This window comes from Diachasmimorpha longicaudata, chromosome 12 (assembly GCF_034640455.1).
Source record: "Diachasmimorpha longicaudata isolate KC_UGA_2023 chromosome 12, iyDiaLong2, whole genome shotgun sequence".
NCBI lineage: Eukaryota > Metazoa > Arthropoda > Insecta > Hymenoptera > Braconidae > Diachasmimorpha > Diachasmimorpha longicaudata.
In genome coordinates this window covers 1,115,644-1,127,602 of record NC_087236.1, presented here as the reverse complement: position 1 = coordinate 1,127,602, position 11,959 = coordinate 1,115,644, and the positions used below count along the sequence as shown (strand labels likewise).

The 11,959-nt window shown below is 39.7% G+C and overlaps 1 protein-coding gene across 1 annotated transcript; it reads left to right on the top strand.

Moving 5' to 3' along the window:
• The first annotated feature begins 8,862 nt into the window (after nucleotides 1-8,862).
• LOC135167981 (uncharacterized) lies at nucleotides 8,863-11,036 on the top strand. Its single transcript, XM_064131747.1, has 3 exons — nucleotides 8,863-8,920; nucleotides 9,043-9,118; nucleotides 9,212-11,036. Exon 3 carries the CDS (start codon nucleotides 9,614-9,616, stop codon nucleotides 10,217-10,219), a length of 606 nt encoding a protein of 201 aa, XP_063987817.1. The 5' UTR covers nucleotides 8,863-8,920; nucleotides 9,043-9,118; nucleotides 9,212-9,613; the 3' UTR covers nucleotides 10,220-11,036.
• Nucleotides 11,037-11,959: the final 923 nt, after the last annotated feature.

Here is an 11,959-nt window from a genome sequence, read left to right as displayed (position 1 = left end):
TTTATTAACAATTTTGTAATCATGAAAATATCTCCACAGATCAATTGCACTACGTTATCGGGCTCTCTTCCACGTAGATTAAAATCACGATAAGTGAGAGATTCCAATGGCTCAAAATTTACTCGATCGTTCTGAATAATTGCCACTTTTTAAATTCTTTTTACGTCTCGAATGATTTTACGCTTTCGCATTGTCACATTTTCACATGATTCTGGGCGTCCAGTCGATTGATGATTTGTGGTAGAGGCCTGTGGCGGATCTGCCTCGACCAGAGTCCAGCCTTACCGACGGAAGCACGCGCCAGCGCCAACGGCGCAAACAGTTACTAGTGCCGAGGCTGGATCTAGGGGATTTGACGAGACAGTCATTTTAGTTACTAAGTTAGTTAGTCTTTATACTTCTTCCGGTTCGGACACCCACGCCACGTGGCCCCGCGCTTTTCTGTACCATTAAATATAGTTTAATCGCGTGTAATTAACAAAATTTCTGCGTTGGAACTCTGAGGGTATCGCAGGCTTCACTGCATCCATTAATTCCTTGAAATTATCTACTTGAGCTTTTGACAATTCGTGCATATTCTTTTTTCGAATGAGCCATTTTTCACCCAAGATTTTCATTGCATTGAGGAACAATAAATGCATAATATCCAAAAGACCTTGCCTCAGTGAAGAGTTTCCAAAAAATCGCGCCAAGTACGTTGATCCTGACCATATTGCTGAATAATTTTTTGATTCACAATGGACTTTTTACCCCTTTTGATTTGAGTCGAGTATTTGAGGTGACTGCGATATCCTCTGTAGGATATTATGGAACTCATCTTAGTCAAGCTATTCATAGAGAGCTCAAAACGATTTATGGGCTCCTATCATCACCAGCTTTCTCCACTGCTAAATTCAATCAATGAGCTTGGCGTCTTTTCTTATTTGTGGATTTTTTTCAAATTTCCATAATTGGGGCTTCAATTTGCAAGTAATTGTTGTTTTAAGTTTTTTTTTTCAATTTTTTTTCAAATGAACAACATCGAACATTTTTTGTTTTTGGGTGGATTTTAATATTTGGGAATAAAAATAGAGACTCGACTTACCCCCACTCCAATGTTTCCATCATTGTTACATTTGACGAGGAGCTGATGTGATTGATGGAAAAATTATAGAGGGAGTTTGTCAGTTACACTGTCTCCTTTAAATATCCTAGACGTCCAGCATTTAGTCATTATTCATGTTAAAATACCACAACGAGAGTGTTCATATTGTTTCTGAATATTGTGTCATTACAACAAATTGATCTCTGAAAATGACTCAAGATCCCCAAAAAGATGTTCACATTCGGGAACTTACGAGATTACGAGTAGAAAAACATCGATGTCGAAAAGAAGTGGAGAAAAAAAACAGTGGATGTCAATCTGACAATACTGAAGCACATAAAGAAGAATCAGTGAATATAAAGAGTGTTAGTGAAGTTGACACCTGTTCACTATCTGGACAATTAGAGAAAAGGAGTTATGATTTGAATATTTCTGATGACTTCTATGAATTAGAATAATCGGTTAGGTTAACTTCGGATGACTCCAACTTCCTGTCGTGCGATGTTAACCCTCGTCATATTGATTTTGATGGGACGACGTTGAGCGAAGAAGAGGAAAGGGATTGTGCTAATGAGTATGACGAAGAACTACCCCATACCGAATTAGTCATTGAAGAAACAAGATTGTTAAAGCAATTACTCAGGGATTACTAGAATTAATATAAAAAGTTTATTAACAATTCTCCGATGCAACACTGTATCTTTCATCAATCTCGATCCATGAGCCCATAGCCCGCATGAGCAACCCGTTCACCAAAAACTAATTCCCCAACGCCATGGAGTGGCAGCATAGAACTTTTATCGCTATTCAAATGTGACTCTCATTCTAGGAATTACAATAAAGAAGTATACTATTGAAGAGCTTAGACAATGGACACTGCAGTTAGAACTAGCCCATACCCATCTTGATAGACTTTTAGAAATTTTGCGGAAAATAAGACCAAATTTTCCAAGAAGTTCCAAAACGGACATGTTTTTACGGACATGCTCATCAAAATGTGCTGTTATAAAAATAGATGATAATGATCTAAATGAGTACGTGTATTTGGGAGTCAGCGAACATTTAAAAGGAACAGTGAACGTGCAGCTTCATCCTAATAGTGAAATCTCATTCTTCATTCATATTGATGAATCATCTCCATATAAATTTCGTAGTCACGAATTCTGGCCTATATTGAGAAAAGTATTCTATAATCCTGGTTCATATAAAGTTTTCCCCAGCGCGTCGTACTGTGGTATTGGACAACCTAAAAATATTCATAGTTTTGGAGCACCATTTGTGATAAAAATCTATGTCTTGCGAAGCAATGGTTTTGTAATCGACAACCGCCAGTTCAAAGTTAACATTAAATCATTCATTTGGGACAGGCCAGGTTGCTCTATACGTGAAAAATCATGGTGTGAAACGTGCACATGAACGGTGCACTGTTGATGGAATGAGGGTGGAACACCGAAAAGTATATCTGTCAATAGAAGCTGCAGCAAGAACTGATGAAAGCTTTCGGAATCAAGAAGATCTTCTCTGCCGGAATGGTTTTTCGCCTATCACTACAATCGAGCCACCAGTCGACGTCGTCAAGGATCTTGTGCTCGATGCAATGCATCTACTTTGGCTAGGAGTCATGAAAAAGTTTGTGTTTGACATTTGGCTGAAAGGAAGAACGGCACCCAATTTGAGTTATACTCAGAAGAATAGTTTCTCCTCCTATTTGATAATGATGAAAAGTCAAGTACTGCACGAGTTTCAAAGATGAACTGAATCCCGGAATAAATATCCCTGGAAAAAATATCCACTGAAAAAACAACCCTGGAAAAAAGATCCCCAAGATAAATCTTAATTGTTCATTTCTAAATTTATTTCAGACATATTTAGATTTCAAATGAAAATATCCGAAAGAAACACTAACAGTGAAACGATGCGGGTCGATGCGGAATCTGGTGTGGGGAGATTTTTTAGGGATCACCGAGATAACGAAAGGATGAGGCGTGGGTCGAATCACTGCAGGTGGCGATGGTCAACTAAGGTTACTGTTTTATTATAATCAATGTCGAACTATACACTGCACAGATAGCGACTAATGTCTCTATAAAAAACGAGCCGATCGAGTTACAGTTGTGGGTGTTTGATGACGAAATAGAGACGTTCCAAAAATGTTATAGCGGAGCAACGAAAAACTAAAGACTTGCAACAGAGATATGAGATACTATCGCACGAAGTCCCGGAAATGGACTGATAACGGTCACAGGCCCAGATACTGCAAATGCCCGAATTCCGGGGCACTAGATCTCCCTGGAATCTTCCAGAAGGGCCGTTGACTAGTCCAGGACGTGGCGCCTCAGGTGTCAAATTAATTATCACCGATCTCCGGTGGTAAGTCACCAGCGCGCGCTTATCGATAACCCGGCTCAGCAGTGCAACAGAGTGGGAGTGTGCGAGGACTTCGATGCCCAATCGAACACTAGTAATTGCGGATCGTCCGCTTCACCGAATCATCTCTGCATAATCTCGTACGGGCGATTCCAAAGGTAAAGCGCCCTGAGCAAAATGTGGCTCGGCCTCCCTGAAGACAGTTCGGCCTGTTGCTTCATGGTGTCATAACCATGAGCAACATTCACTCTCTCAATATCTCCTAGGTGATGATGGTCAGGAAGAATATTATCACGGGAAATAATGCCGTCTGTCATCAGAATGGCTGGGCACTGAAAGAAATATCCAATGGACAAACATAAACTCCATGCGGAATTCTTTCATAAAATTAATGTGAGGATACTTTTAAAAAAAGATAAAATAGCTAGAAAGTTTCAAATAACAAACACTTTAATTATATTGATACAAATGCAAGTACAAATATCTATTCTCTATTGTAAACTTCTACAACGTCTAATGCCTCCACTGAGGACTTCGTCAAAAACTTCTTTCTTGAACCATCTATGTTCGAGTCTCGCGATTAACTCTAGTCTACTAATTCTACGATGTCATCCCTTGACCCCTGATTGCTCCCACCACCGTTGTCGGGCTCTCTTCGCCATTTTCCCCGGCTGGGAAATTCCCCAAACGTGGCGGAGTGGATCAGCTAATGGTACAGGCATCATTTAGTGAGGATGTTTGGATTGTACCGTAATATACGAATAAAACTACTCTCAAGATTTAGCTCTAGCTCTTATCCTATTCCTTTAGTACGGTAATAATAGTTAGGCCCTAGTGCCTGGACTATTTCCAAAAAGAACAATATGAAGACGTTGGGAAACTCCCCAACATCTGGATTACTCGGAAATGTTCGATACTACATTAAAACCCTAGAACGTTGCACTGGGGTACAAATATACCCCACGACATATTTAAGGCTGTGTGGAAACGAGAATCCTGCATTTATCGACCGGAGACCCTACCCATAATTCAATTTGAAGATCATAAAGGGAGTAGGGAATGGCAAGTAGTTTGCGTTTGGCCTTCGTGTGGGCAATTTTAGAAAAGCGTGTAGGGTTCATTTGTACCCCGGTGCAACGTTCCCGTTTATGTTTCGTGCTCACCGTTTTCAATTAGCAGCTATTTTACTACGTAGGTAATAGTGAGTATTGTACGGTAATGGCCTCGTCTTTACCGACACATAGGGGCATTTCAACTGCTGCCACTTACGGTGGCAGCACTTACTGTGGGCCCGTCGTCGGGGGGGGGGCTCCGTTTGTACTTTCTCAACTGTACCAATGAACAACTGTACAGAGAATTTTCAAACGGTGAGAGCACCACTGTGCAGGGATTCAACTGTCGAGACAAAAAGGCAAGCTGTACATGTAGCGCTGGGTCGACATGTACAGCCACATTTTTGTCTCGACAGTTGAATCCCTGCACAGTGGTGCTCTCACCGTTTGAATATTCTCTGTACAGTTGTTCATTGGTACAATTGAGAAAGTACAAACAGAGCCCCCCCCCCCCCGTCGTCGCACCGGTGGACCGGTCGCTGTCGCCGATTGCGATGCGGGACCTAAAAAGACGCTTGCGACGGAAGGCTTTTTTTATGAAGAACCAACCGTCAGTTGGAAAAACCTTGTGAAAGCGTGCACTGTGCAATCATATCGATCGGGGTTTATGTCCACCTTTTGAACTAACAATCTGTCTCGCAAAGACAATAAACTTGATCAAACAAGTGATCCCGAGTATTATATCGGAGAAATCACGAAATATTTAAACTATGAAACATCCATAAATAAAACAACGCGATCTCGAGATCAGTGGCCCTTAGCCTCTTGGCTAGCCACATAAATAATTCACGAACGGTGAAAGTTAATTGTGTATCCCAAACAATCAACACTAACAACTGATCAATGTATAACAAACTATGAAAATCATTCAAAATAACCGCGGATTAATTCCAAAACAGAAACTAGTGTGCGTGTATGCGTGTGTGTGTGTGTGTGTGTGTGTTGGCGCATAAATCAGAATACAGTCGGATTTGTGACGTCATTCGCACTTATCTTTATAAACAATTTAATAAACTTGGGTTTTTTATGCCGAAAGGTTTTTTCCCAATCAAAATATCGTGTTATTATTTATTTCATAAATATTCCCTTAAATTTATTGCAACCACCATACCACCAAGGATATGATGGTATTCATAGATTAAACAAGTATTATGAAATAGTTTTTAACTATGTATGCAACAAATGTAATGTAATTTTTGAGTCAAAAATATTTTTTTCATGTACGGTGATTTTTATTTTTGTATTTCCAATTTTTTTTTCATTTTTGGTGGTTATTAGTGTATTTCCTAATTTTCAGTTTTCAAAAAAAATGGCAGGCACGTACAATTTGCGTCCAGCAAATGCTGTAAGAGCAGCGTTGCGTGTCACCAATGATTCATTAACCATCAACCAAAGTCCACCAACCAAATTCTTGGTGCGCCGGATAATGTCAAGACGGAAAAAATTCCCGGGAAACTTGTTCGCTGTAATTTCTGTCCAAGATCGATGGACAGGAAAAAGCGAATTCGGTGCGTTTCGTGCAAGGTTCCAGTTTCTGAGGAGCACCGACAAATTAAGTGTAATGAATGTATGATGCACGATTGTGTAGGATCAGTGTATTAAAAGAATATGATTAGTTTATTTTATGAAGATAACCGTATATTATAAAGTAAAACACAGTCAAAATTATATTAGGAGTATGAGAAGAGTATCCTCACGCGTAACCGGTCAAGTCACAACTAAACTCATACCACTGTTCAAGACGCGAAAATGCACTGTTTTTTCTCTTTTTCTTTTATCATTGGGTTTCTCCCTGAGTCCTCGACAATGCAAGGCCTAAGAATGACCCCATATGGCCGGACAAAACCCACCATTATGCTAGACAAAAATCCTTAAAACTCGGAACATGACTGTCATAAACCTGACATGCTCGACACACACGTCTCCTTTCCCTCGCATTCCTTATTGTACGGTGAGAGATCTGGGATGTGTAAGAGCAGTGGCTGAGGAGAGCTGGTGATGGTGAAATATGGCGAGAAAGGGTGAGGAGAGAATGAGGGGGGGGCGGGGAAATACGTAGCACAAAATCACAACCGGGTTTGAGTCGAACTTAAGTCAATTTATTATAAAATGTAGTCTGATTCAGGTACAAGATTCATGAGCGGTCACTGAATTTAACTGGTGAGTTTTACAATGAGTCTAATAGTGAGAAACCAAGAGATATATTTAACGGTGAGAATCCAAGGTAGAGTAAAACTAGAGCACACTGATACGCATGTTATCTGATCGATGTCCAAACGACGAGAGAGCGAGTTTGGGAGCGGTCACGGCCGAGAACAATCCAGATCGATGGCATGTGACTCTTCCGATTCGTGAAAGGGCGCGTTTCCGAGGTTGATGTTTCCGGAAAGTGGCGCCCCAATTAGGTAAAAATACCAAAAATTCCCCTGGCAACAGCGGGTTGTTTTGGGCCAGAGGTCGAGCGGTCATAGGTTGTCGAGCGCGAGGGAAGGGAAGGCTAGCCGGATTTCCAACACTTATATTAACCCTTTCGCTACGGACGCATTCTCCGACGCGCTTCTCTCGCTGAGTGAGCCGCCGCGCCAAAAGTGTGCATTTGCCGAACAACTGCAATCGCCCCTGATACGTTCGTACATAGCGAGCGTCAGGTGTTGGGTGACTATAGTCACCGCTCGTAGCGGAAGGGTTAAACAAACACATAAATCACATTAAAATCTTAGCGTCTAAATAAACCTTAATGTCCACTAGAGTCACATTGTTCTTTTACACGTGCGCAAATATCCAAAATAACAAAGCACTCGGTCATTCACTCTTCACTAATCACACGCATTCCACAATTGATACACTTTTTTCCGAACTTTTGCATAAATTTACATTATATACCAATAATAACTCAATTCTGATGTATAACCGACGATAAATAAATTTTGAAGTTTAATTCCCACCTCTTTTTCTGATTTTCTCCAAACCCGATTTTTTCAACTTTCATTCTTCCAAATAATTGCATTTTTTTCCACAAATCAAAATTCCATTTTATACCGTTTCTGGATAATTTATTTAACTTTAAGAAACATTAAATTTTTCCGAAGTCGGTTGAAAATTCTCAAGTTACGGTAACTCTAGTCAAAAAAGTCAAAATCGCATTTTTTTACTTTTTTTTTCGTTCAAGTTAAATTCTGTATGATTTTTTTTATAAATTCCGCAATTCCATTTACACAGCCGTATTCGTTATTGAAAAACGAAGAAAATGATGTATAACAACATTTTCGAATTTTAATTTTTACCTGTGAAAATTGTGGTTTAACGCGTGGGGTACGGTTGTACCCCAGTGCAACGTTCTAGGGTAAGACAAGTAAGTGCAACGTTCTAGGGTTAATTCTATTATTATTTAAATAAATCAATTACACTTATCATAATTGCACGACTGGCCTTGTCACACCTCCCAGTTGTGTAATTAGTATTTACACGTTTTTTTAAATACTTCTCTCCAGGCACAGTATGGCACAGCTTAACCCCTTTCTTATTTGATAGCATGGTGTCCATTTTATACAACCACACGCGCTAAATTGTTGAAATGGACTGAAAGGATCGCATTGTCTCAAGTCGAAATATTTCGTTAATGTTACCATTCAACTGAAAAGGTGAGAATATATACAAAAAGGTACATTGCCCCTTTGTGCGAATCACAACACAAACATTTCGAATAAAACAGTCGACAGGTCAATGGCTAAGTACGCGCCTTGTGCTATAAGAGCCTGGGTTCGATTTCCCATGAAATTGAACCATTCGATTTTATCCGGACATTTACATTCAATGTATTTTGTCAGCAGGTTTGTCGATCGGTCGTTTCCTGAAAGATTTTGCCGCAGGAATCCGACAAAAATAATTAAAACCTTTTATCTGTTTTTTTTTCGTGAAAATCAGTTGCACAAGTTATTTTTATAAAATTATCCACCACAGTCCCATTTTTTATTATATAAATCAATCATTTATGTTTTGTACTGTACTGTACCTGGACACTGCCAGGGAAGCTGCACCCCCGCTGTTGGTCATTCGCAGAACCCCTCTGGGTTAGCACAAAAAAAGGGGACGGGGGTTTGCGAGGGCCGAAGAAAGAAAAGTAACGAGGATGACATCCATAACCGGGGGCGGGGGCGGGGGATATTTGTTCCGGGATTATTTGTCGGGGGATATTTTTTCCAGGATATTTTGTCCGAGTGTTTTTTACGGGATATTTTTTCCGCCACCCAACCGTCAAAAAAATTGGACTTCAAAACTTATGCTGACTTTAGTATAAGTGTTTAGTTTGCCTCAAGACGTTTTCTAGCGCACACCAGGAGAGATTCAAGAAACACAGGTAAATGAATGGAAATTGGAAACTACAATCCCCCAAAATCATTTATTTTTGCTTACGAGATCACTTAGATGCACTAAAGAGAGAGAAGTAATTTATAGTGACATAACCTCTGGGACTTCCAGAGCTGAGTGTCGAGATCCCGTAGAAAGCGGTGGAGAGATTCGTCTTTAAGACTGAGATTCATCTACCAACGAGCAGGTAAATGATACATATGTATCTCTGATGAAATCGAAAGATTCGTGGATGCAATGAAAATCAAAAATTAATTATATCTTTTTTGATTGTCATTAGAACGCTCCCCCCCCCCCCAAGTTTCCTCCTGGAATCGCAGGTCCTCCTCCACCAAAATCATTGCAGATCTCAGCCACCCCACGACCGCGTAAACGCAAAATCACCGGTTTCGTTCACACAACAACTGCTGAGAACCAAGAAGAGTGTAATGTCAAGCTGGTCACACTGTTGTGTGCAGCAAACATCGATCTCAAAATTGTTGAGTCCCCTTTTTTGAAAGATTTTATTGATGCTGTAAGGCCAGCTTACCAACTCCCTACCCTGGACGAGATAAAGACAGTCTATCTCAACAAAGTTTCGAAGACAGTAGAAGCTAAAAAACAGGAAGTGTCATCTGCAGATGGGATATTGTTGTTAAGCAAATCAGAGCTTGTTGTTGGAGAGACGGAAACCAAAAAATTAATGGCAGTGATTCAAGCCTGTGAAGGCACGAGACTCTATGCTGGCACATGGAATGTTGAGCGGACTGTTATGCAGCTACCCGAATCACTTGAAGCAGAGGTTATTTGTAATGTATGCAGCCAAGTTGAAGACAAATATGGAATGCATCTCTATGCTGTTGTCTTGGAGGACCAAATGATGGAGCTAAAAGTGGAGAAGGACCCAAATATTTGGTATTTCATTGATCAAAAAGCATTGATAAAGTTTGCAGCTGAAAAAGTAGAGAAGAAAAATCTAACTGCATGCTTAAACGACCTCACGCATGAATGTCAAATGAAATCGGTGGGCGAGTTACCTAAACGTTACACTTTCTCATCAAGAGGCTCTGTTTATGCATGGCAGGAAAGACATAAATTGGTCTCTTATTACCTCCAAGATGTAGCAGCAGTGAAATTGCTAGCAGGTGCAGGCAAAATCGAGCTGAACAAAGACATTGCTAATCGTATTTTTGATGTAGAATTCGAACAAGACGTTCAACAGGAGCTTGATTTATTGACATCATTGAAGAACTTGGAGGATAAATGTGAGAATAAACAAACGACTCTGGCAGATACTGTCGAGGCGTAGCATGAATTTGAGAAAATATGTGAAGACACTCACGAGGGGAAGATTGATTTTGACAAAGATATGTTTTCCTCACTCATGCTAGCATCCAATTTCTTTCATCACCAATATCGTGGTCAGTGCTTTTCTCAGAATTCAGTAAGAATGCAGAATCTGACCGATTTCCTGGTACAAGCTCTATCGATTGATGGTTTGAATGGGTACACAGCCTACAAAAAAAGGCAAGCATCATTTCAAAATTTGTTCAGGAAGAAAATTGTCAAGTAGGAGCTCTTCTGGAACTTGGCTGGGGATAAATACCCTGACTTGACTAGATTCGTCCAGAAAATCCTGCGACTACCAGTAACAACCCTTAAAATTGATTTTTCGGCAGTTCCTTCAAACAATCTGTCACCAAGCACTCACCAAAAACTCGTGGATATCCATCATCACCTGAAGATCGACGAGCTGTTCTGACGTAGCAGGATAGGAAGTCTCTCATCACTCATCCATGATCATGGTCTTGACGAACAAGAGTAATACTCAACTGCTACAATTTGCCTGGTCTCTAATGATGTACTTTATTATTATTATGACTTTTTAAAATTTTTGTTCTACATTCCAGCTCTTCCTTATACCTTGGAATATTTACAAGGCCGTGAAACGTTAAACAATGCCAAAAAGCTTAAATTTGTTGTTTTTCCATTTGATAATTTAAAGCGTGTTGCATTGTTCTCGATAGAAATTTTCCAATGTAGGAATTTCATCAAAGATTAGATTTATTGAAACTATAATTGTTTTCAGTTAACGATTATTATCATAGAAGATATCAACGGGTAGAAGCAGGTAATTAGTCATAGCATAAATAAGTATTGGTAGAATATTACTTAATAATGGTTTATCCAGTTTATTAATGTCAATAAAGAAATATTTCTAGTTTGGGCAATTATTATTTTCAACTTTAATTTTCATTGCATCCCTTGACTAATTTTTTCAGAAATTTTTTCATCCTCACTGAAATCTTGCATTTTCAGAGCATAATAGATGGACACTAGCTTCATAGAATGATCGATGCTCAATCTATTCCTCAAATCGGAATCGATGAACGCCCAATTAGAGAATAATCTCTCTATTTGAGCAGATGAGCTTGGAATATTAAGCAATCTTTGAGCAAATTGGCTCAAAGTAGGATAATATCCTTCTGCCAAACACCAAAATGCTTTTGGGGACGTTATTTGCTTGTCAAATATAGTCTGGAATATTCCTGTTCTCTCTTTATATTCCCTGAGGCCTTCCCACTGTTGCAGATCTCTTCGAGCCATTTCTTCGTCTAAAAATCCATCAACTGTTGCCTTCAACGACTCTAGATGAGTGAATTGTTTCCTTTGATAGACAGGATGGAGAAAGTTTGCAGTTAAAGCAATGGGTTGCAACACTTTCTCTAGACGTTTGTTTACCATCTCATCAACTTTATCATCAGATGAAGAAATATTCAACTTCAGCCAAGATTCCACAGCATCAGCGATGTTTCGATCAGCTGCTTGACACGAATTTATGAGTTGACAGAGGGGATCGAAAAGTATTATTGCGTCCTGCAATTGAGCTGCCGGTGTGCTTTCCTCGAGTAATTTCCGATTGTCCTCCTTGAGTACAACAATGCTTTCCTGCACTAGCTGACGCATGATATTGAGATTTTTAAGACAGCACCGAAAAGTGTCCCTAAATGTACACCATCGTGTTTCGCATGCCAACATAATCCTCGTA

Coding starts and splice junctions, on each gene's coding strand:
- LOC135167981 (XM_064131747.1), top strand. CDS start 9,614: ATGGCAGTGATTCAAGCCTGTGAAGGCACGAGACTCTATGCTGGCACA.